General features: G+C 36.7%; 3 protein-coding genes and 1 non-coding gene across 5 annotated transcripts; all 4 read right to left on the bottom strand.

The window, feature by feature from the left end:
* Nucleotides 1–292: 292 nt before the first annotated feature.
* On the bottom strand, nt 293–7,801 carry LOC107850771 (actin-related protein 2/3 complex subunit 4). Its single transcript, XM_016695518.2, has 8 exons — nt 7,562–7,801; nt 5,985–6,050; nt 5,155–5,207; nt 4,493–4,520; nt 3,317–3,391; nt 2,711–2,815; nt 1,406–1,495; nt 293–594 (listed from the first exon to the last, which is right to left on the bottom strand). Exons 1-8 carry the CDS (start codon nt 7,562–7,564, stop codon nt 505–507), a joined length of 510 nt encoding a protein of 169 aa, XP_016551004.1. The 5' UTR covers nt 7,565–7,801; the 3' UTR covers nt 293–504.
* TRNAY-GUA lies at nt 7,702–7,785 on the bottom strand. The gene is given in 2 exon segments: nt 7,702–7,737; nt 7,749–7,785. It is a non-coding gene; the product is annotated as a tRNA-Tyr (tRNA).
* Nucleotides 7,802–10,212: 2,411 nt separating the features above from the next.
* Nucleotides 10,213–19,983, bottom strand: LOC107850770 (UBX domain-containing protein 1). 2 transcript variants are annotated; one of them, XM_016695516.2, is made up of 11 exons: nt 19,583–19,983; nt 15,223–15,379; nt 14,700–14,795; nt 14,142–14,218; nt 13,305–13,448; nt 13,051–13,118; nt 12,901–12,982; nt 11,796–11,882; nt 11,625–11,705; nt 11,143–11,262; nt 10,213–10,537 (listed from the first exon to the last, which is right to left on the bottom strand). In XM_016695516.2, the coding sequence occupies exons 1-11, from the start codon at nt 19,748–19,750 to the stop codon at nt 10,361–10,363; spliced, it is 1,257 nt and encodes a 418-aa protein (XP_016551002.1). In that variant the 5' UTR covers nt 19,751–19,983; the 3' UTR covers nt 10,213–10,360. The 2 variants fall into 2 exon arrangements, with proteins under 2 accessions (XP_016551002.1, XP_016551003.1); XM_016695517.2 differs by lacking the exon at nt 19,583–19,983 and adding an exon at nt 19,048–19,211.
* A 1,143-nt stretch (nt 19,984–21,126) lies between these two features.
* Nucleotides 21,127–24,675, bottom strand: LOC107851677 (histidine biosynthesis bifunctional protein hisIE, chloroplastic). Its single transcript, XM_016696758.2, has 6 exons — nt 24,406–24,675; nt 22,783–23,028; nt 22,593–22,688; nt 22,274–22,425; nt 21,924–22,130; nt 21,127–21,367 (listed from the first exon to the last, which is right to left on the bottom strand). The coding sequence occupies exons 1-5, from the start codon at nt 24,556–24,558 to the stop codon at nt 21,932–21,934; spliced, it is 846 nt and encodes a 281-aa protein (XP_016552244.2). The 5' UTR covers nt 24,559–24,675; the 3' UTR covers nt 21,127–21,367; nt 21,924–21,931.
* Between the last annotated feature and the right edge of the window lie 736 nt (nt 24,676–25,411).

The raw sequence follows: 25,411 nt of genomic DNA, 5'->3' as shown, positions 1-25,411 counted from the left end.
CCTCTCAACACGAGTATCGAGTAACTCCATCCACCGGGACTTGAACAAATAATAAGAACTTTTTCGTCTCACTTCGTTGACTATTAGGCCACATTATGCAAACCTAATGCTGAAATAACAACATATCAGAGACTTGGTACTTTGGTATCATACAAAAGAAAAAAAAGACAGTCCGATGCACTAAAGCTCCCGATATGCGCAGGGTCCGGGGAGGGGCCCCCACCACAAGGGTGTATTGTACGCAGTCTTGCCTTGCATTTCTACCGGAGACTGTTTCCAAGAAATCAACAAATTCAAATATCAACTGAAAGTCTTTATACATCATAACCAAAGGTTAACCTTAGGACTACAAGGTCTTAATATAATGTAATTGAAAAACTTACATAAGTGAAGAAAACGGGAGATCTCATTGATGCAATAACAATAAGAAAATTTCTGTAATATATAGCTTCAAGCAGAGGAATAAAAATGAATATATATTCTAGTTACGACGAAAAGGAAGCATCAGATGAATTGCTTTAGAAACTCTGTAGCGACAAGCCTCCCTCGCGTATTCACTGACAGTTTCAGTTCGCTGATCTCCTTATCGATGTCCTGCAATTTCATAAAAGAAGCGGAATGGTTCAGATTTTCAAGCTAGATTGTCGATTGAAGTATATGAAGTACATCGATCCATCTTTACTGGATTTTGTGCTATCGACTACTGCACATCACTTATGTGATACTCAGCTCATTGGTTTAATTACTCAAACACGACGTACAGCAAATTTGTTTTTTTTAAACCTTTTCCACGTTCTTATGCCATATTTTCATCATTCCAAATCGGAAACAACCTCTCTACCTCATAAACGTAGGGCTAAGGTCTGCATACACCTCACCCTCCGCAGACCCCATTTGTGGACTATATTAAGTAAGTTGTTGTTTGTTTTCATCGTTCCAATGACAGACCACTAACCACCACACCTGCTCTCCACCCAACCCCCCGAGTTAAGCAAAAACGAATAGACAAACGGAAGCCCCGTGCACAAAGCATTTGTGTTCACGTAGAGTTCGGGAAAGGGCCAAACACCCCAGGGGGTGTAATCTAGGCAGCCTACCCTAACGCAAGCATTAGTGGTTGAATCCACTGCTCAAACCCGTGACCTATAGGTCATACGAAAGACACTCCCTATCAACTAATAATAGAGGTAGATTACCTTTAGCAAAGCATTTTTACTAACTTTCACCAATCCTTTTCATCTGAAGAAAAGCTTTGGTCCAATTTCATTTTCTTTTTTCATGGCATCTAGAGACTCATACAACTCGTTGAAATTTCAAACAGTTTCATAAGCGACGGATCCAGACGTTTCACTGTTACGTCGTCCTTGGTCCTAAAGGGGTGGGGATGGGGGGTTAATAATTGTACCTCCATGAATTGCACGATGAAATCAATAAGCTTCTGCTTCTGCATGTCTTCACAATGATAATTTGTGATGAGAAAACTAATGTCGTAGCCCTGAAATATAACGCACAGCAAAATTCAGATGATTAAAAGCAAGTTATTCAACAAGTAATTTACATTTACAAACAAATCATTTACCTAAGACCGGGTGATCAACCATTAAGCATGTCAAATATTCTCAATTTACGTCTTAATTCACACATGTGATTCAGTGTCAGCTAATAAACTCACAGGCGAAAAACTTGGTAGACTCCAAACATTGCTACACTCCATCTAGGGCTAATACATAACTACACATCAATAGTAAACAATTTTTTATGTTCTCAACCAAGCTGCGGAAGCAATCACATGGAGGTTGGAAGCAAATAAAGCTCGGAAGCATCCACACAGCTGAATGTGTCAACATCTCTTACAAGTGTAATCAAAAGCAAAATGCGCACAAAAGTTCATAAGGTAAGTTGGGCCTTTAAGCGCAATAAAATGTGGTTTAATAAAAAAAGGTGCAACGGGTTGCTTCAGGGCTTAAGTGCGCTTTAAGCGTGCCTTTGACTACGCTGATCTCAGTATAGTACTTAACGAACATCTTCCACCTTTTTTTTGCGGGTAGAGCAACTGAAACTTTTCAAATGGTTCCATAAAGCTTCACCTTAGGTCCCCATAAGAAGATGACAAAATAAGGGTATTAGCCATCTTTGTCGAGCGGACCCCCCCCCCCCCACCCCCCCCCCCCCCAACCACACACAAAAAAAAAAAAAAAAAAAAAAAAAAAAAAGAGGTCCCTGTCAACTTGCAAAGAATAAGAGATAAAAATCAAAACTGTTTTACATAATCCCAAATCATATCACTTGACGCAAGTCCAAAAGCTCAACTATGATTTCAGACATTACAAGAGCCACCTTTTTTATTTAGTAAAAATAAATCAATAGTTTTTACACATAAAATTGGTTTAACTAGAGGTATTCCGATTACGAAAAAATGGTAAGTAGAAGCAGAAAGAGAGAGAGAGAGATAAGCAAAAAGGGATGGGAAGTAAATTGGTCATTCAAGTTCTGTCAAACATGACTGCATAATTTAGTACACAGAATTATAGAACATGCCAACCAAGTTGCTTGGACTCTCCAAAAATGTTGCTCCACCTGTGTCGGATCCTTCAAAAATACACTATTTTTGGAGGATCCGACATGCATCTGTCGACATTTTTGAAGAGTCCGAGCAACATAGCATGCCAAAGCATGGAATCAGTTATAAGGAGTTGAAAGAAATACAAACCTCAACAGGCTTTCTCCTCAACACCTGAAATGCTTCTGCTCTCATCGACAAAAATCTAAGAAACTTCTTCGTTAGTATATTTTCAAGTTCATCTGTCTGTTTCACCTGCACAGCCACAATCGCACGTGAGGAGCTTAAGCTTTCTTTTTTCTTTTTTTTTTTTCCGGTGATTTTCAAAATCCAGAATCTTATAGTTCATTGCAAATTCTATTTTTCTGGGACTAATATTAGTTTCTAACTGATCTGAGTTTCTACATGATCTAGCAATTAACTTATTGGCAAATCCCAAGTTTTGTTTTACCATGCTAAATACAACACATTAGTGTTACTACAATTTGATGCATCTACCAGTCGGTAGCATATGGTACTACAATGTGACTGCTATTGAACACCTAGCCAATGGCATTTAGCATAGAGAAGAAGATATATAACTAGAGAAATATAGTTTTAAGGTACCGTAATCTACTCTACCCTATAAGAAGGAAAGCAGAAACGGCAAAAAATTATGCGCATATTTTTTGCCAACATGCACCATCATTTGTAGCTGAGTAACTCGTTACATAGGAATATGAGAATCAATGTATGTGAAGAGCTAAGCAAACCTACCTTTAGACTTATTCTTAGGGAATTTATAGATGTCTCAATCAAACACTTTTCAGCCTCATTTCTACAAATCGTAACCTGTGGATTGGCACATGGGAAAGATTGAATAGATCGACGTAAGACATACAACTAATAAAAATTTTGGCATGTGAATTCCAAGATAAAGTACCAGTAAGAACATTAGAAGTTTAATTCAGAAGTTTTACTTCTAAGATTGGAAGCAAATGAATAACAATTAATCAGAAACTTACAAGTTACACTAAATCTAAAATTATCATGGTAGAAACTGGTAATATATTATAAGGAAGTTTACAGACTAACCATTGAGGGTGTGCAAGCAGAAAAAAAAATAAAAATTCATCTCTATACACCTAAAGCAGGCAGATAACTATATTCTTTGGCACCTTGCATTATTGAATATTTCATCCTACGTAGCTATTGAGAACATGCTCACCATCAAGATCAAAAAAGAAACTTGACTTTTTCTAATGGCAAATATCATGAAGTAAAGCTGCATCAGAAGGGGCGGAGCCAGCCCTTTAGCAGGGGGTTCATCCGAACCCCTTTTGACGGAAAAATATACCATTTATATTTGATTACAATTATTTTTTATGTATCTATAGTAGGCGTTGCACCCCCTTCGACTAGGTTTTCTTCAGATATTGAACCCCCTGAATTGAAATCCTGGCTCCACCTCTCGGCATCAGTGACGCTAGATGGCCAAATGTAAGACTAGCTATAGTTCCCAACCAACTAGAACAACTTGTTACGTCATTCAAGAAACTCATAGCTAGCGTCCCCAAACAGTTTGGACAACTTGTTACATAATTAAAGTAACTCATCGACAATTTGTTGGCCGCTAAAAGAAACAACTCGTGAGCAGGTTTTTAACAAATAGTTAATCGGGAGAGAGAAAAATTATATTATTGTAAAAGCAAGAACTCTCTAAACACTTCAAACATATTATGAACAGGGTAAAAGCAAGAACTCTCTAAACACTTCAAACATATTATGAACAGAATAACACCCAATCACTAATTTAAATGCATCTATTAGCGATTCATAGTAACATGTAATTTAGTCCGCCCAGCGGAGCTCTTCAAAATAAAGATCAAAGTTAAGAATATAAAAAAGTAGTTTCAAAAAAAAAAAAAGTTTAGAATATAAAAAAGTTCTTACAGGATTGAGAAGAAGTTCTGGGCTTGTCCTGAAGAACATACAAAATAAGAAAAACATTACTATTCTGATATACACGCTTTGCAGGTAACAAATAACATTTAAAAGAGACAAGTAACGTCACATTCTCTTAGAAGTTCATTACGAAACAGCAGTTCAGAAAATATGAGTTGCTACCAAGAGTATGAACACATCCGCTATTAATTATATTTGCCTCAAATTTAGCAGCTTCAAATATATATTTTCGCAATGACATCCAAAAGTTAAATCATTAACAGCCCATTTCGCCTTGTGATGAGGTAGACTGCATTTGATATGAAAAACAAGTTATTGAATCCAACAGAACTTGTCTCAAAAAATTGTTTTAAAAGCGTAGTTAGGAAGCGTATAAGTTTCTCCCTAAAGACCTGAGAACTCAGCAACAGCATTTTAGTAAAATATCAAATTCTGCTGTCCAAGTGATTTGTTCATGCAAGTCGAAGTTTTTGTTTCAGAATCCAACTATACTATATTTGATAAGAATACACATGAAATTTTTCTGGATTAAAGGAATTCGCATGCTGTAAAGTGTAAAGCCATTTGATAAACTACAGAAGAGATAATTATGGAATATTAACCGGCATCATTAACTTTGAGTAAAATGAGACTGCAGCATGAAGTCATACTTTAGTTCAACCTCCGGTTTGTTATGCCTCTCTACTTCTTGGCATGGGAAATTCTGCAACCAGCGAACCACCATGACAAAACGAGAGATTAAGATGGGTATAGAGTAACTAAGTCATCATATTTACTGAATAAATTGTTGAAGGAGCTTAAAAGTAAAACCTGATACCTCATCGCACGACTAGCAACTTCGCAATTTTATATTCAAACCATGACAATAAACCAGATTATTTTTTCAGAAATATCAAGATATGTCAAATGCAACAAATTAATTTGCAGAACATATAACATATGTTGGCAGAAATAACATACAACAATAACTAATACTACTCAATTCCGAGCTAGTTGGCTGAACAAATAACACATGTTTAAAGAACCATAACAATATGTAGCGAAGGTGATGAAGAAAATAATTATAATAATAGTACAAAGCAGATGCAGAATTCAGATTTTTTTTTGTTGGGGGTGGAGTGGGTGGGAAGGAGTGTTTGGTAGCATGCAGCATATGGACTCCCTCATACAAGCATATATGACTACCGAGAAACTAAAACTCCTACATGTAAATGGAATGGGAACTCAACTCGGCTCAAATCACCCAAAACGTCATAGCATTATGCTAGGAAATGTCTCAAACTACCAACTTTCATTTATGTCTCGGCATATAAACCTCAAACTTTATATCTCAGGCCAACGACAATGCAAGTCAAACACAACAATTAAAAGGACTCATCTAAGTATTTAGTGTTCTTACATTGGAACTTTTTGAAAAAAAAATTCCATTACATAACCGCAAAAATTTCTAATGATGTTTAACAGGTGGAATGTTACATACCTGAAGACACATTGCTGCTTCGAGCGTGTTTCTTATGCATGTCAGATACAATCGCAATGGATTTGCCTAGAAATTTATCAAAACAATAACTGCTCAGCATTTTTCAGCATGTAACCCCACCCCACCCCACCCAAACACACACACACTCAAGAAAAACAACAACATACTCGGCATAGACAGTGGCGGAGCCAGAATTTTCACAAAAGGAGTTCAAAATATGAAGAAGTAAACATACGAAGTAGTCGAAGGAGGTTCAACATCTACTACATACGTAAAAAATAATTTTAACCATACATAAACAATGTAATTTCTGCCAAAGAGGAATCCCCAGCCCTACTTGCTCTGCCCCTGAGTGTAGTACCATAAAGTGGAGTTTGAGGAGGTCAAAGTGTACGCAGACCTTACACACACGTAAGAAAGATTACATTTTTAAATAACCAAACCCCTACAGAAATCACTCCATCTAAAATTTCACTTCATAGCTCTTAAGACGCTCCACTATCCAGACTTTTAAGACGCTCCACTATCCAGACTTGAACCACATACATAGTAATAAGTGCACTAATATATTCTACAACAATACCCAATGTAATCCCATAAGTGGGGTCTAGGAAAGGTAGTATGTACGCGAATCTTACCCCTACCTTGGGAAGTTAAGAGGTTGTTTCCGATAGACCCTCAGCTCAAGAATGCACTAATGTATTCTACAACATACCTAGTGTAATCCCACAAAGCGGGGTCTAAGGAGGCTAATGTGTACGCAGACCTTACCTCTATGAGGTACAGAGGTTATCTCTGATAGACTCTCAGCTCAAGAATGCACTAATATATCTGATCTTATCAAAACAGCAACTGCTCAGCATTTTGCAGTATGTAACCCCCCCACCCCCACCCCACCCACCTCCCAACACACACACATTTAAAAAAACAGCATATCTAGTGTAGTCTGACAAAGTGGGGTCTAGGGAGTGTAAAGTGTACATAGACCTTACACACACATAAAAAAGATCACATTTTTAAACAACTAAACCCACATAATGCCTTACTCCTACCTCGTACGGATAAAGAGGAGGTTTCCGACAGACCCTCAAATCAAGAAAGAACTAATACATTCTAAAACAACCAAATTTAAAATCTGATCTTATCAAAACAACAACTGCTCAGCATTTTGCCGTATGTAACCCCCCCTACCTCCCAACACACACACACACATTAGGAAAAACTGTCTAGTGTAGTCCGACAAAGTGGGGTCTAGGGAATGTAAAGTGTACACAGACCTTACACACACATAAAAAAGATTACATTTTTAAACAACTAAACCCACATAATGCTACCTTACCCCTACCTCGTTCAGATAAAAAGATTGTTTTCGATAGACCCTCAAATCAAGAATGCACTAAATACATTCTAAAACTACTAAATTCAAAATCTTGGATCTTGATCCATTAAGCTCATAAATAACATGAATAAATTCAAACACAGCTCAACTCTATATACAATTACAATCAAATCCCTTTAAATTAAACACAAGAAAAAAAGAACTCTTTTTACTCAAAATTAAATTGATAAATACTTACCATTAAGCAAATTTTCGCTTGGAATTGAATACAGTAGCTGAATTTTGGTAAGTCTTATAGTTAATTTTTTTCCGGTACACGTTAAGCTAAGGAATGCTAAAATGCGCTGAGGTGAAGGATAACAAAATTGAAAAAAGTACTCCGACCTGCCGGATTCGAACCAGCGACCTAAGGATTTCAGCAACAACTACAGTCCTCCGCTCTACCAACTGAGCTAAGGTCGGTTTGTTAGACAACTCTGTATTGTTTCGATGAATACAACGTTTGATTAGATTGTATTGTTTTTTGTTATTACATTTTATGTGTCGTCTTTTGATTGGACACGGAGTTAAGAAATAGACGATGGATTTGTGAAGTTTACGACTTTTTAGTTGTCTTTTCTTATTAAGTGGAATTCAGTAAAGGATAAAATAGGGATGATGTCATTGAATAACTGCTGAATAAGGAAACATGACGTTCTTTTGGGAACGGACGAAAAAGAAAAGTATGTCACATAAATTGAGACGGGAGAGTAAAAGATTTATAAGAATCATAGGTTATAGAACAGGGTTGTATTTACATTGCGAAGGTTAAATGATCGAAAATTTGTTTATTATTTGATTGAACACGATGTAACCTTCTAATTGAGAGTTGGATTCGAAATAACATTGTGTTTTTGTTTGAAGGTTTCATCTAATCGGGCTCTTCGGAGTGACCACCTATCGATTTTAATTTCCCTCCTCGATCGAAGGTATATATAATAGGTCATTTACATTAATGTCCCCCCTTGAAATCAGTTTAAATAATAAAAAAGTGGTTGAAAATTTTTCGAAATTGAAAATCAAAATTTAAAGTTATTAGGCAAAGTTTATATTTACTTATCATAATATAATATAAGTTACGGTACTAACATTACTCGTATGTTAAAACACACCTCAAAGCTGATTAGACCAATTGTTAGTCGTTCATTTGCCCTATTTGAATTGTTGTCATCATCTCAAGGAAGTGTTTTTCGATACTTAGATGATGATAGTTCAACTAGAATAGTTGAGTAGATGGTGATCAAGGGCAGAGCTAGCCTTTGACAAGCAGCTCCGAACAGTGGCGGACCTACACTATGGTTAGGGGGTTCATCCGAACCTCCTTCGACAGAAAATTATTTTATATATACATAGTTAAAATTATTTTTTATGTATACATATTAGATGTTGAACCCCCTTTGATTATTTTTTATATTCACTTATGAAACCCTTAACGAAAATCTTGGCTCCGCCACTGGCTCCGAACCACCCTTCAACTGAAATTTATACTATTTATGCATGACTAAAATTACTTTCGATGTATATATATTAGATGTTGAACCCCGTCGGTTAGTTTTTCTTCAAACTTTAGATCCCCTAATTGAAATCCTGACTCGCCTCTGATGGTGATAGGTCAAATATGTAAAGGAAACATGTGATAGTTAAAAGGATAGAACCGACGAAAAAATAATAGTTTAGATGTGTTTTGACCATTTATCTCATTACGAACACAAAATTTATAATCGACCAATATTGCCCATCACTACTTAGCTATTGCATTTAGAGTTTTCCCCTTTAAAGGGCCTTCCATGGCGCAACTCCATATTAGCTGGGTTCTAATCCGTGTGGGAAACAACATACACGGGATACCATGGGTGGCATCCGGAAATAGTAGAATGCACGCGACTTTACCCGTACCTTTGTGAAGTAGAGAGGTTGTTTCTAGTAGAGCATTTCAAAAGCTTTACACGGGGCAACTCCATATTAGCCGGGAACAACATACACGGGATATACCACAGGTGGCGTCTGGAAAGAGTAGAATGCATTCGGCCTTACCCCTACCTTTGTGAAGTTGAGAGGTTGTCTCCAGTAGTGCGTTTCCCCCTTTAAAAAGCCTTACACGGCACAACTCCATATTAGCTGGGTTCTAATCCATGTGGGAAACTACAACATACACGGGATACCACAGGTGGAGTCTACAAAGAGTAGAATGCACGCGACCTTACCCCTACCTTTGTGAAGTAGAGAGGTTGTTTCTAGTAGAGCGTTTCCCCCTTTACAAAGCCTTACACGACGCAACTCCATATTAGCCAGGTTCTAATCCGTGTGGGAAACAACATACACAGGATACCATGTGTGGCATCCAGAAAGAGTAGAATGCACGCGACCTTACCCCTACCTTTGTGAAGTAGAGAGGTTTGTCTCCAGTAGAGCGTTGCCCCCTTTAAAAAGCCTTACACGACACAACTCCACATTAGCCGGGTTCTAATCCATGTGGGAAACAACAACATAAACAAGATACCACAGGTGGCGTTTGCAAAGAGTAGAATGCACGCGACCTTATCCCTACCTTTGTGAAGTAGAGAGGTTGTTTCCAGTAGAGCGTTTCCCCCTTTACAAAGCCTTACACGGCGCAACTCCATATTAGCCGGGTTCTAATCCGTGTGGGAAACAACATACACAGGATACCATGGGTGGCATCCGGAAAGAGTAGAATGCACGCGCCGGGTTCTAATCCGTGGGAAACAACATACACAGGGATACCACGGGTGGTGTCTGCAAAGAGTAGAATACACGCGACCTTACCCCTACCTTAGTGAAGTAGAGAGGCTGTTTCCGGTAAACCCGGAGTGGGAAAGTGAAAAAGATAAGTTTCAACATCAACTTAATCCCTTCAACTAGTAATAAAAAATGGTTCAAAAGGAACATGAGTCCATCAAAACCTTAATAGCTTTTACAGTTTCAGTTTATATTAACTCAAGTAACCTTCAATCAAGTTGTCTGAAGCAATGTATAAGATTTAGAGGACTCCAAAGAAGGGATTTTTAATGGCATTGTTCAACTCAGTTCCAGCAGTATTAAGTACTGCCATGTCCACTTTTTCTCTTGGCAGGTACAAGAATTCACCCCCTTCAATTTTCTCGAATCCACAGTGCTCAAGAAACTCGATGCCTCCTTGCAGTTTGCCAATTCTATCCTGTAAAATAATTGTCAAAAGAGGCGGGCGTGTTAGTTCTCTGAGTCTATGAATCTACTTGGTCAAGCTGATCAAGAATTCTGAATATTTTGTTACAAGAATCATAAGCTTAATATGAATCAACTTGGCTGAGACAATCTAACACACCCAACGTCACAAGTTTACAGGCGTGTTTAGTTCACAAGTTTAGTATCTGACTAAAAAAATTTGAATATTGGCTATTGCTGCAACGGTCAACAGCTTTACGAGCGCTAGACCACCTTCTTCAGCCGGGGACCAAGAACTAGGTGGGGTGGCAAAAGGTATACGACCTTACCACCCACCGCAAACCAGAAACTAAACAATGAAAGAAATATGGGAGAGGGTCCTAAATTATCCAGCAGTTTGGCATGCCAAAGTAATCGACTAAGCAAATAATCAAGTACATAAACCTCACCCCACTCCCTATTTTTCAGAAATTGAATGACGGTAACCAACTAACAAGGTTATAAAAGCAAGGATTAAATGAGGTTTCTCTTATAGAATTTCGAAGAGTGAAGGAGTCGTTTCAGAAGTGTAACTAAAGAACAAAATAGAGGCACAGCTATTTCTTGATGACATCTCACCTGAAAAGCAGCATTACTAAGTCTAATCTTGCGAAATTTCTCCTCATTGGGATTTGTAGCGACATTCTTTGCATAAGTTAGCAGCGTGTTGAAAGCAGTCTTGACTTTGGCATCATCATCCTGGATCGCAAGAGGAAAATGAAGTTAGAATGACATCTCGTTCATATCAAAAAGCCACCGAAGGAATGTAGAATGTCATTCATAGGTTACTCAGTTCCTTGGGAGTATTTATTGATTACTTTTCAAAAGAAAAAGCTTCCTAATGCAATACACTAATCCATTCTATCCTTGTATTTAAAATTCATTATATTTTGTATCGATGAACTCTTTTGAGTTTGGAAACCGAGGGTGGACGAGCAAGTAAGCTTCACTTTGTTATTAAAAATAAAGATAAGCTGGTGCACCTTGAACCACCTCTCACTTCCAAAGCTCAAACCTGCAAGAAAGTACTCTAGGTATCCGAAAAACAACTGAATGATTACCTTGTGGGCCTGCTTAAGAGTTCGCAGGCACTCTCTCATCCGCTCTGCCTTTGTAGCTGGTCTGACAGGCAAAAACGAGCTCTAACAAAAATACATACAAAAAGTTTGAGTCGGAGGATATATGTTTATATGGGACAAAACTATAAACACAGTTTTTGAATAAATACACACCTTTTTTTCCTCCACAACAGGTGCAGTAGACGGTTTGGGGGAAGCGGGATCTTCTGGTGGCAAACCGAGCTTCCTTCTTCTTTCTGCCTGTGAAAGTACACACAATTGTTTCAACATGACAGAAGTGACAGAGTTTGTTACTTTTAGCGGTTGACTTCTCTTAAATATCACTAATTAAAATGATCTTTAAAGTGCAATCCTCACAACAATGCAGCAAAAGAGATAACAAGAAATAATTCATTTTCTTATTGTAAGGCAACAGACTCGATACTACGATGCAGCAACCTCCACAGAGATAATCTATTTTCCTATGTAAAAGTCACATCAGGAAAACCTCAATAGCCCAAACCCACACCATTTAGAGGTAAAAAGGAATTGATAATGCTTTCAGAAAAGAGATAACTTCTTGCCTAATAGATGATAATTCAAAACCACCAAGTCAGTAAAGGTTGTAGATTTGGTTAGACGTGTATCTTGTCTGTAGAAATGCCAGGACCTTATGATTTCAGATTATATTTCAATAGCACTTAACCTGGTCAAACCATAATCACAGGTTGCAGTAGTATTATTAAGAGGCAACATGATGCACGTCTCTTACAGAGTACACAATAAGAAACTGACATCAAATTATTAACACAAGCTTTTTTGTTTTTTATTGTTAAACAGGCAAATAAATTGTCCCCTGGAGAATCAAACGCGGGCATCGTCTAAGGTGCAAATTATCAACATAAGTTACACGTTCACCTTCCTGAATGCATGCTAGTCGAATAAATGGGATACTTGGTTGGTGGCAGAAAAAGCTCTCTACAGTGAAGAATGTTCATAGAAATATCAACAGGAGGAGAACAGACAAGCCCATCCCCTAGAATCACCACCACTAGGAGTTTAGTCAAACCATATGACTCTAATCAGTCTAACTTCTAAACGCTCTAGGCTGCCCAGCAAAGAGCAGGTGACAAGATGGCTGGTAACAAATACTGTTTTTAAGTGAAAACAAATATATTTACAAAGACACATTTTAGACATTAGTAAATTGACAAGTTCCATCAAGCAAGCTAGATATAGAAGGGATGAAGAAATTTCATGATAGACTGGAGTTTCTGACCTTATCTTCTTCCAGCTTCTGACGAATCTTCTCCCTAGCTCGTTGTTCTTCCGCTTTTTCGGCCTTGCGCAATGCTATTATACTATACAGAAAAGCGGAAAATATCGCTGAGAGTGAAAACAGAAAAGAGTAGCAGAGCTCAAGGCTTACCGTTTTCTTTCATTATCTTCCTCAATCCGTTTTGCTTCCAGGAGTTCCTTACCAATTCTAATTCTTTCCTGAAGCAGAAGGCAGAACGATTTTACTAACATATTCAACTAAATTGATTACAAATCAAAACATAAAATGTAGTTAACTAATAATGCATCCGATCAACCACCACCAGTTTCAGAATGTAATTCAATAAATAATATTCAACTGACTTCCATTAAAGCATACTAACTCAAAATCTAAATCAAGACTACCTTTTCTCTCTCTCTTTCTCTTTGTCTGTCTTCCTCTTCTTTCTTTTTACGAGCACGCTCCTTCAACTCTTGTTGTTTCATCTTTATTTCCTCTGGAGTAAGAGAAGGCTTTGAAGCCTCAGCTTTCTTGGCACTGGCAGGTACCTAGCAAAGTTCAATAATCATTGCATTATCTAAGCAGGGTGAGTTGGAAGTTACTGGATAAAACATATGGTCCACCATTACATATGAAAAAAAAAATCTAAATGACTTCATTGACGAACTTAATATATTCCTCTGTAGAAATGCTTACAGGTTCGTGCAAAGATGCAACAACATTTCTTCACTGGACCACTGAGAAAAGAATTGCCTTCTCATAATAAGGTGCATCTTATTGCACCAAACAGTGTGGCCTAATGGTCAATGAAGTGGTTGCGCAACCTTGAGGTTTCATGTTCAATTCTCAACGGAGGCAAAAACACTAGGTGATTTCCTCCCATTTGTCAAACCCTGGTAAACATAGTTACCTAACAATCAGCAAAGTGCAAACTACTCTTTTAATTTTTCCTAGACCTGGTTGAGCATGTATTGGACGTCTCCAATCATCCTTCAATCTGTAGTGTCCTAGCTGGTCTCATACCCTTATAATGCTAAGAACTAAGTTCTCTTCTAAACAGGTTAAACGATGCATTCAACCACAGCATTCACATAAATGAGTACAACTTTCTTCTAATATAGATCATAAATAATGACACAAAAAGGAACGTCTTTATGAATCTCATAAGGAAGCAGTAACCACAACATATAAATTAGTTAGTGAACTAAGCAATTAAACGTAGAAATCTGAAATTTCCATACCATCGGTGTTTCATCAATGTCTGGGTCACTTTCATGCTCTACAACCCAATTTACAGCAGCCTCCAAGCTGGCATTGCCTGCATCCAAATTCACAGGCATGAACAATCAGATGCCTTGACTTTTATAGATGAAACAAAGAGGAACCTCATACAGACAACAAGGAGGTCAAGAGAAAACATACGAATTTGGGAGATCGACATCCTATTAGATTGATCAAAGTAACGAGGAAATGCTGAAAAAGTTAGCTGCTGGAGGGCATTCAGATTCCTCCCTCCCCCTTTCCCCCCGGTCTTGGGTACTAACAGGCTAAGATTCTCAACTCAGTCCAGTACCACAAAACAGTAGTTGGGTTTGGCTGAGAATGGACCGCTTCGGAGCTGTATCTCTATTTGTATTCAAGAGTCTCGACTTAAAAAAACGCATTACATAAGTGCACCTGAATGCGTCAATCGTCATACATGGATTTCCTTTTTTTTTTTTGGATATGTGATGTTTTCAAGTCTCCAATAGATGTTGACAATGATAACAATGAAAATTCTCATCTACAGAAGTACTCACCAGAAAAGTGGAGTGCCCGGATAGCCCTAGCTTTCGGAAATCCCATTGTCTCGAGTTCCGAGAGCAGGTTTTGGTCAACTTCAGGAACAACCATTTCTAGCAAGAAAAGGTATATTAGTACCAATATATTCATGTATAAACAACAAAAATAAAGGACTTCTCAGATGCTTATGCCTCATATGACCACCTATTTAGCTGCCATTTTGGGTCTCATAGTTCTTATTAGGGTTGGATGATAAGCACCTTACATTTGCAAATTCTAGATCTACAGGAAGAGCTTGCTCGATGAATAAAAGCGTTAAACAAATGAAAACATCCCTCCATCCTGACTTGTTTAGATGTTGTAACTTCTCTCAAATGTTCATCGTACTATTTGAAGCACATTATCTAAGTCCTACTACAAATAGCTTTCAGAAAGAAAAATTAAAGAGGGAAAGAAACATCTTTCCTGTGCTCATAGCACTAAATGACAACTATATTGTCACTTAAAAGGCCAAAATCTGCAACACTAATGAATTACTACCTTCATGCTGGCCAGTACCACCATCACCACCCTCTGCCATGTCTTCATCATCGTTGGGCTTTGGCTTTGGCACCTCCAAGCTGATTGGCTTCACTGCCTCTGCTGTCTTGTCAGTAAATTCCGTGTGCCCAGTTCTCTTGGTGTGTAAATCACTCTCCTTCATATATCAAATACAACCGAAATTCACAAAAAGCTACATTGTCAAGCTACATCAACAGTTTAATCATCATTACAGCGGAAATAAAAGTTCACATAACGATCAGAAGAGTTTACTGTATTAGTGTAAGCATTTTGATTTACGACAAACTATCTCCACCCAAATTCACATGAATAGCAATATAATATACTACACCAAGAAACTGGGCAGATCCAACCTTTTATTCTTTTCTTTTTATATATATAAATGGGAATTCCACTATTTTCAGCTTCAAAACTTGATGGATAATGAATCTGCCACTCTACCTTTCACATTTAACTACCAGACTTGGTTCGACGATGTGGTACTACCCAGAGGAGGACGTAGTTCTTTAGTCAACTACAGGGTCAACCAAATCTGGTTACCTTCACTCAGACCCTCTATATGTGTTAAAAGTTAAAAAGGGCAGCCCGGTGCACTAAAGCTACCGCTATGCACGGTGTCCGGGGAAGGTCCCCACCACAAAGGTGTATTGTACGCAGCCTTACCTTGCATTTCTACCAGAGGCTGTTAGGCTGTTTCCAAGGCAGCAACCCGTGACCTCCTGGTCATATGTGTTAAAGTTATGCTAAATAATTACATATAATTAACAGATTTTGAACTAGGTAAATCAAATGGGCTGTGATAGAATGCCGAAGTTGAACCCATAATATTCAATTCCTGAATCCACCTCTACGACCTTTATCGTTGAATCAAAGCCTAGGGTGCCATGCGGGGATCCAATCTTACCACAGCTACGAGTCAATAGCTTCTGACTAGAACTGTATACAAATAAATTATTTGAGAAGTATATAAAGTATATTAAGCATGCATCCATGTCACAGTGGAGGAGTGGTACTTCTAGAGGCAGATTTAACAAAGTAAGGTATGATCTCGGCCCAATTCAATAGCTTCAGTTCAAACCCGTGCTGAAAATCTATTCACAAGCATCAAATTTCAAGCCCAGTTACTCAAACAATCAGTAGTTTCCTAGAACCCATAAAGTTCAAATCTTAAATCCGCCTCAGGTTCTTTTTCATTGGGGGGAGGGGAAGGGGAAATAGGTAAGGAAATTACAAAGCAGGGAAATCAAACCCTCACTGACAAGATGAAAGTTCAGGTAACCAGCCAACCAACTAAGCTACTTAGATTGCCTATCTCGGGTTACTTCAGACCTATAACAACTACTCCTCAATGAAACTAGATAGGATCCAGCGATTGGCTATATAAATCATCAAAGTCCTATAACTCAAATCGTCAGCGGTTTCAGTGACATTCCAAAACCATAAAGTTCAAATTTTAGATCGACCTCTGGGTACTTCACACCAACAAAAACTACTACTCAATCTCAAAACTAGATAGGATCCAGCAATTGTCTAAACAAATCATTAAAACCCTGTTCATCCCAATTCAGTAGCTTTGGTTCAAACCCGTGCTGAAAATCTATTCACAAACACCAAATTTCAAACCCAATTAGTCAAATAATCAGTAGTTCCTCAACTCATATAAAGTTTAAATCTTGAACCTGCCGCTGGGTACTTCAAACCTACAACAACTACTTCTCAATCTCAAACTACATACAATCCAACAATTGACTTTACACATCATTAAAACCCTATTCTTAGCTACCAACAATCGTTAAAGCAAATTATCAGCAGTTTCATGACACCCCAAATTCATAAAGTTCAAATCTTGAATTTGCCTCCGCATACTTCACACCTACAATAACTACTCCTCCATCTCAAACTACATAGAATTCATCAATTGTCTATCTAAATCATTAAAAGGGTATTCTTAGCAACAGATAATCAATAAAAGGGGCAAAATCCATGTTAAAAATCTATTCACAAACACCAAATTTTGAACCCAATTTCCTAAAACTCATATGAAGTTCAAATCTTGAATCCGTCTCCGTGTACTTTACACCTACAACAACTACTCCTCAATCTCAAACTAGATAACTAAAACTCTTTTCTTAGCTACATTTAATCATTAAAACGAACCCAATCACTCAAATACATGATCACTAGCTTCCTAAAAGCTATAAAGTTCAAATCTTAAATCCGCCTCGGGATACTTCACACCTACAGCAACTACTCCTCAATCTCAAACTAGATAATTAAAACCCTATTGTTAGCTACATATAATCATTAAAACATCATATATCAAACCCAATCACTCAAACACATAACCAATAGTTCCCTAAAACTCATAAAGTTCAAATCTTGAATCCGTCAACGCGCACATCACACATACAACAACTAGATAGAATCCAACAATTCTAACAACAAATCATTGGAACGATATTCATACCTACACATAATCAACAAAAGGGACAAATTATCAGTGGTTTCAATGACACCCCAAACCCATAAAGTTCAAATCTTGAATCCGCCTAGAGGTACTTCACACCTACAACAACTACTACTCCATCTCAAATTGGAACAACTAATCATTAAAACCTTATCCGTAGACACATAAAATCAATAAAAGGGGCTTCACAAACATCAAATTTCAAACCCAATTTCCTAAAACTCATATAAAGTTCAAATCTTGAATCCACCTCAAGGTACTTCACATCTACAACAACTACTCCTCCAACTCAAACTAGAACAACAACAACAAATCATTAAACCCCTTTTCATAGCTAAACATAATCAATAGAAGGGGCTTCAAAACATCAAATTTCAAACCCAATTTCCTAAAACTCATATAAAGTTCAAATCTTGAATCCACCTCGAGGTACTTCACATCTACAACAACTACTCCTCCAACTCAAACTAGACCAACAACAACAAATCATTAAACCCCTTTTCATAGCTAAAAATAATCAATAAAAGGAGCAAAAGGGGCAAATTATCATTGGTTTCAATGACACCCCAAACCCACAAAGTTCAAATCTTGAATCCGTCTCGAGGTACTTAACACCTACAACCACTACCCCTCAATCTCAAACTACATAAAATCCAACAATTTTCTATATAATCATTAAACCCCTTTTCATAGCTACATATAATCAATAAATGGGGCTTCAAGACATCAAATTTCAAACCCAATTTCCTAAAACTCATATAAAGTTCAAATCTTGAATCCGCCTCGAGGTACTTCACACCTACAACAACTACTCCTCCATCTCAAATTGGAAATACTAATCAATAAAACCCTATCCATAGCTACATATAATCAATAAAAGGGGCATCACAAACATCGAATTTCAAACCCACTTTGCAAAAACTCATATAAAGTTCAATACAAAAGTTACTCTTCAATCTCAAACTAGATAAAAGTCCAACAATCTCTATACAAATCATTAAAAACCCATTCACAAACATCAAACTTCAAACCCAATTTGTTAAAACTCATATAAAGTTCAAATCTTGAATCCACCTCGGGGTACTTCACACCTACAACTACTCCAACATTTTTTTTATACAAATCATTACAAACCTATTCACAAACATCAAGTTTCAAACCCAATGTCCCAAAACTCGTATAAAGTTCAAATCTTGAATCCGCCTCGAGGTACTTCACATCTACAACAACTACTCCTCCAACTCAAACTAGAACAACAACAGCAACAAATCATTAAACCCCTTTACATAACTAAACATAATCAATAAAAGAAGCAAAAGGGGTCAATTTTTTTTTACCGTTTTGGAACAACAAGGCTTGCCACAAGAAGTACAAACAAGATTTAGAACAGCTTCAGTTGATTCAGAAAAATTAGCATGTGACGTAAGTTCAGCATGTTCTTGTGCTTCTTCTACAGATTTAAAAAGTGTTCCACAATCACCACACTTCAATGATACACCCAATTACTCAATAGTCTCTTGAAACCCATAGAGTTCAAATCTTGAATCCGCCTCGAGGTACTTAAACATCTACAAAAACTACACTTCAATCTCAAACTACATAAAATCCAACAATTTTCTATACAAATAATTAAAATCCTCTTCATAACTACACACAATCAACAAAAGGGACAAATTATCAATGGTTTCAATGACACCCCAAACCCATAAAGTTCAAATCTTGAATCCTCCTCGAGGTACTTCACACCTACAACAACTACCCCTCAATCTCAAACTACATAAAATCCAACAAGTTTCTATACAAATCATTAAAACCCTTTTCATAGCTAAACATAATCAATAAAAGAAGCAAAAGGGGTCAATTTTTTTTTACCGTTTTGGAACGACAAGGCTTGCCACAAGAAGTACAAACAAGATTAAGAACAGCTTCAGTTGATTCAGAGAAATTAGCATGTGAAGTAAGTTCAGCATGTTCTTGTGCTTCTTCCACAGATTTAAAAAGTGTTCCACAATCACCACACTTCAATGATACACCTGACATTCCTACTCAATAATTCAACTGCAATTTGATTAAAACACACGAAAAAAAAAAGAGTAGAGAGATCTCTTGTGTGTATGTATATATATATCAATTTCGTTTTGTCAATGGGGATTTTGGTTCATTATATTTTTGTTGTTATTGGATTTTTGTTAGGAGATGAAAAGGTTTTTACTATTTATATATATATTAAAAAAATTATAGATTTTGGTAATAAAGTAAATTTGTGTTGTGATGGGAGAGAGTAGAAATCATCGTAACATTTATATTTGTTACTCCCTTCCTTCCAAAATTACCGTCCCAAATTTTCTAATTTGATTTTTCATTTTACTTATTCTTTTTCATTAATCAAGAAGAGATAATTTTTTTTTCATGTTTTACCCTTTGTATTAATTACTTTTTTTTTTTCAAAGTAATAAGTAAACATTATTTAATAAATGTATTATGATAAAGTAGCCATATTATTAATTATTTTTTCTTAATCAATGTGTCATTTCAATTTGGGACGGAGAGAGTATGTTTTTGTTTATAATAATTTTGTACTATCGTTTTAATTGTATTTTTTATCATATTAATATTATGAATTTACTTGCTAATAATAATTCAATTGTTTTTAAAAATAAAAATAAAAATAAAAAAAAGATTAGATCTATATATATTTTTCTGATGTTTGGTTCCTTGGATTGTCATTGGGGATTTTGGTTCATTGTTTTTGTTTGTTTGTTTTTAAAATTATTTTGGTTGGATTTTGTTTAGGAGAGGAAAACGTTTTTACTTGTATTTATTATTGGTTTTATTATGTAGGGTGAAGAAAAGGATTTGGAGTAAATTTGCATTGTTATGGGAGAAAGTAGGAAGGTAAAAAGCTTACACGCACTTGATGTATATGTTAAATTAATATTTTTAATCATGACTGTAGATTTAAAATGTTAAAATTAATTTATTTTTTAATAAAAAAGTTGACAAGCTATTTTTCCATTTAAATTATTTTAATATTTAGAAAAGATTATCAAAATCTATAAATTTTAAAATATTTTTCTTAAAAGAAAAAGAGGAGAAATATTGGAGATGGAAGTAACAACTTGTATTCCAAGAAAGGTATTTTATAAAGTAGGAATGATCAAACTGTTTTTTTGACTCATAGCCAATAATATCATGACAGTGGAGTTGATTGGAGAACCATTAAAGTTATTTCCACCAAAATTTCATTATTTAAATGTTTGTTACTTTTCAAAAATAGATCACCAATAGTTAAGCAGGGTCTCAAGCAAATTGAAATCGACTATATGATACCGCACTGATCGTGCTACTCATATTACGAGGAATCATCATGAAATTAGCTAGTTTTACGATGACTCACAAGCCTACAACAACCCTCATTACAAAAATAAAGAGAATTTTAACAATAGGAAAACCATTCATCTCACATCAAACTACAAAAATGATGAGAATCAAAAATACATATATGTTACCATAGTTTAGCAAAATTACATCAATATAATCTATATTGACATAGGGAGGAGCTTTCAATGCTTTTGCATGCTCCCTCTCTCTCAAACTCTTTTGTAGAAAGCAAAGAACAATCGTCGATAATAATGAGGCCTTCTTCAACTGTATACCCTGCACGAACGTGTTGAAAAACAAGTTATTAGTCGTGAATAAGGATGGCGTGAATGCAAAAGTTGCACCAAGTCAGTGATCAAACGAAACACTCTCCTACTCCAGGCACAGTTGAGGCAAAATCTCCGATATAGAAAGAACATGAGAGATCATCGTAGGCACCCCATACGAAGGAAAGGAAGGAGGACGGTCATTGTATCAAAGGAAGTCATGGAACTGAGCTCAATAACTGCTATAGCATACGAGATCGGATAGAGAAGTTGAAAGGAAACAGTAATCACATACGAGAGCTAACAAGCTATAACATTTGCAGAAAGGGAGTTTGAAGGCATGACAAAGAAAGGAAAGAGGTAGCTAGTTACCTAAGATTGTAAATTAACTATACCTAACCAAAGTCACATGTTACAGAAGTGGGACATTGGCATCATTGCTTTACACTAGAGTTTCGCATGATGTTAAAGCCAGATGAACCTATTTTGGCATTCCTCGTAAAGACAAATTCATTTGTATTGAGGTGAATTCAATCAGGTCATAGAGGAAAAGGTTTTTACTATACCATATGTTTTAGGATTTCCGGCTATTTTTTTCTTCAATGCCTGACTTTGAAAACCTTTGTCTTAGGACTTGCATAACTTCCTCGAGTTTTACTCCTCTAAGAGAAAGCAAAACCATGGCATGATACAAGACATCTGCCATCTCTGAGGCAGTCCGTCCATTATCCTCGTTTTGCTCCAAAGTTCGGCATAACTCGTCAGCCTCCTCTCTGCAAGATGTGAAGAAAAAATTTCAGAAGAAAATTGTAAAATACCCATCAAGCCCAATTTAATATCCAAATAAGTATGTGAGTAGGGAACTACTTTTCTGAATATCAATCAATGATAAGATCAAGTATGTCAAGCAAGATACCGAATTTTGGAGCAAAGCAACTTGTCATCAAGCAACAATCGCTTTGTCCACGAGGGTTTTCCATTTGAAGAGCTGGACGTTTCTGCCTTCCTTTGGTTGATTGTAGATTCTAATGCGTATAGAGTTGTCAAAGCCAGCTCGTTTTTCTCAACCTAGCGCAGCTACAACATATTAGACAGGTTCATATAGACCATTTTCCAATAGAAATGACAAGCAAATTATCATTGAATTCATGTGATGATTAAAAACTTATTTTTAGAAAGGTAATATTAAGATGATGAAAAAAAAAACTTAAAACACATGACAGAATGCGACTAACCTCTGGATTTTTCAGAAGTTCATCAACTGGTGTGTAATAACATGTCTCTGACCCCGTGTGGCATGTTGGGCCATCAGGCTTCCCCAGATATATAATCTGATAAGTAGTTTTGATATCTTTTTCAGTAAAAAAGCACATGAAATCAAAGGCAACCCAATTTCACTGTCAAAAGGGGATTCTAAAAACTTACAGAATCACGATCACAATCAAGAAAGACATCAAAAACATTGATAAAATTATTGGAGGTCTCTCCTTTTGTCCATAAAGATGACCGTGACCGGCTATAAAATGTTGCTTTACGTGATGAGATTGTTGTTGACAGAGCCTCTCTGTTTGCAAATCCTTGCATTAAGACCGCTCCTGTATCAACATTTTGGGCTATTGCAACTGCCAGTCCTTTGTCATCCCATTTGACACGATCTAGTAAGAAATCAACCTGAAGTACTGTTATCAGATAAGAGAAAACAAAAGGCAAAGGAAAGGCGATACAATATGTTCATCCTTCCAGGACAGTAAACAGAAGATGTTTCAACTAGCCTTTTCAGAGAAGGTGTTGTTGCATAGTCTAAAGAGCAAGGCACCGCACGTCACCCGAAGTGTAGCAATAATTCATCAGTTGCAAAGTGAAACAGAGAAAAACAACACACTTCAAGAGAAATCAAAATGACAGATGAGAAGCCCTTCGATCTTTTCAACTTGCTAGCTTTTCTTTTCCAGACATGTAACATAAAGGCATAATGCACCACTTCACATAGTAGAAACCTAACTGTGTTGATATCTAATAACTTGTCATGCCCTATAAAGAAGAATTTATTGTCTAATGTTCTAGCTAAATAAAACAACAACAACATACCCAGTATAATCCCACAAGTGGTTTGGGGAGGGTAGAGTGTACGCAGACCTTATTCCTACCTTGGGAGGTAGAAAGGTTGTTTCCGATAGACTCTCGGCTCAAAAAAAAAAAAAAAGATTAACGAGAGTAAAGAAGTCATGTCATAATAAGCATGCTGAAAAAAGAAAGGTAACTACAACAAAATAACACGATAATCAAAGTGCAAGAAAAAACAAGTAATAACAGACATCAAAGGACAAGAAAGGGAATACAGAGTAATTTGAACCATCAAGTCTTGAGTTTTCATATTCTAAATTTGGGAATTTAGTCCTAAGGTTTTAAAAAAAAGGGAAAATTGAGCAATTGAACTAAATATATACATCAAAATTGGATCTTGATTATTGATTTGGATTCCTTACCTAAAGTGTTCTATCGGAAACAATCTCTCTACCTCCCACAGTAGAGGTAAGTTCTTTATACACTCCCCCGACCTCACTTGTGGATTACAGTGGGTATGTTATTGTTGATCTTGTTGTCCTTAGCTAATGTGAAACCGATTATGATGATGCTAAGTTGCGCGGACTTTTCACTTTCAATGTCGCACCTGTGTCAGATTCTCCAAAATTACACTACATTTGGAGAATCCAACACGCACCCATTGACATTTTTGAAGAGTCCAAGCAACATAGTGATGATATACAAGGAACTCAGCTATCATTTTTACTACCTTACCCTTACATGGACGTAGCACACACATGGACATGTAACAAATATCCACCATAATGGGCACATTACGCACCTGATTACATCTCTGATGTATTAATAAGCTACAAATTCATTCACAGACAAGCTAAATACATAACAGCAAACTCCAAAGCCAAAAGAAAAAAAAAATGGATTTTATATCAATTGAATATATCAAAATAAATGCGAAAAAAGGAACTTTGATGAACAACATTTAAGGCGCTATTGAGGCGATACCTTTGCTTCGAGTGAGCAATCTTCACGTGGTTTTTTCATACATCCAATTAAAGTACATCGTTTCAACGTTGAATTGCCGATTTTTGAATGAATATGACTGTTTTTAGGGAAAACTTTGAGTGGCTGGAAACAAGGAGAGTAAGAAATTGACATTTTAGGGTAATCGGAAGACGGCGGCGGCAGGTGGCGGCGCAGGGTAGTGGAGTTTAGTGGAGAGATTAGGAAACGAATATGGATTAGGATACTTAGTATTTGGGCTTGGGCTTGTGGGTCACATATTTGGGCCTGTAACATTATTTGGATAATTGGGCTTGTATCTAGTGCAACCAACATAAATCCCGATAGTTTGGAACTTAATTACATAAAATCTCGATTTTAGATCAGTCGAGATACATAATTAACTCTTGATACATCCAACGAACTAATTCGACTCTTGTTTTCGATCCTCTTGATTTGGTGTTTGGTTTAAGGGTCGTGGTTCTTCGATGTTCGGTGCACATTTTTTCATTTCATAACTGAAGTTTGGCAAAATCGAAATGAACGTCCATCCGTAGAGGAGATAGATATTTGAGTGTTGTCTCTTCAGCTTGGTGGCAGTTTAGAGCACCATATTGGTCATGGTAGTAGCTTATTCATGTAGTCTTTGACTTTTGGTATCTGATGAATTATCCAACTCAATTAGATAGGAGGATGTGGAGGTTGCAGATAAGGGTATAAAGTTATGAGGCGATTGAGCATTGTCTCGCGATTAGGCTATTTATGCAGTCTTCAAGTTGGTAGTAGTTTAGAGCAATGTGTCGGTTATGGTAGTTGTCTGCCTATTCATATTTGGTTTTTAGTATCTGATATCATCTGTCATTTACTATGTTTAGGTGCTTGTATTGTTGTTATATTTCTTTGCATACGCGCTTAGTACTGCTTTGCTATTAGTTGTCATGTTTTTCTTCATACTATCACTTCTTTTTTTCTTATAGTTACTCATTTGCTTTGCTTTGCTCGAGCTGAG

Source organism: Capsicum annuum, chromosome 12, assembly GCF_002878395.1.
Source record: "Capsicum annuum cultivar UCD-10X-F1 chromosome 12, UCD10Xv1.1, whole genome shotgun sequence".
NCBI classification, from domain to species: domain Eukaryota; kingdom Viridiplantae; phylum Streptophyta; class Magnoliopsida; order Solanales; family Solanaceae; genus Capsicum; species Capsicum annuum.
This window is presented reverse-complemented; position numbering and strand designations above follow the sequence as displayed.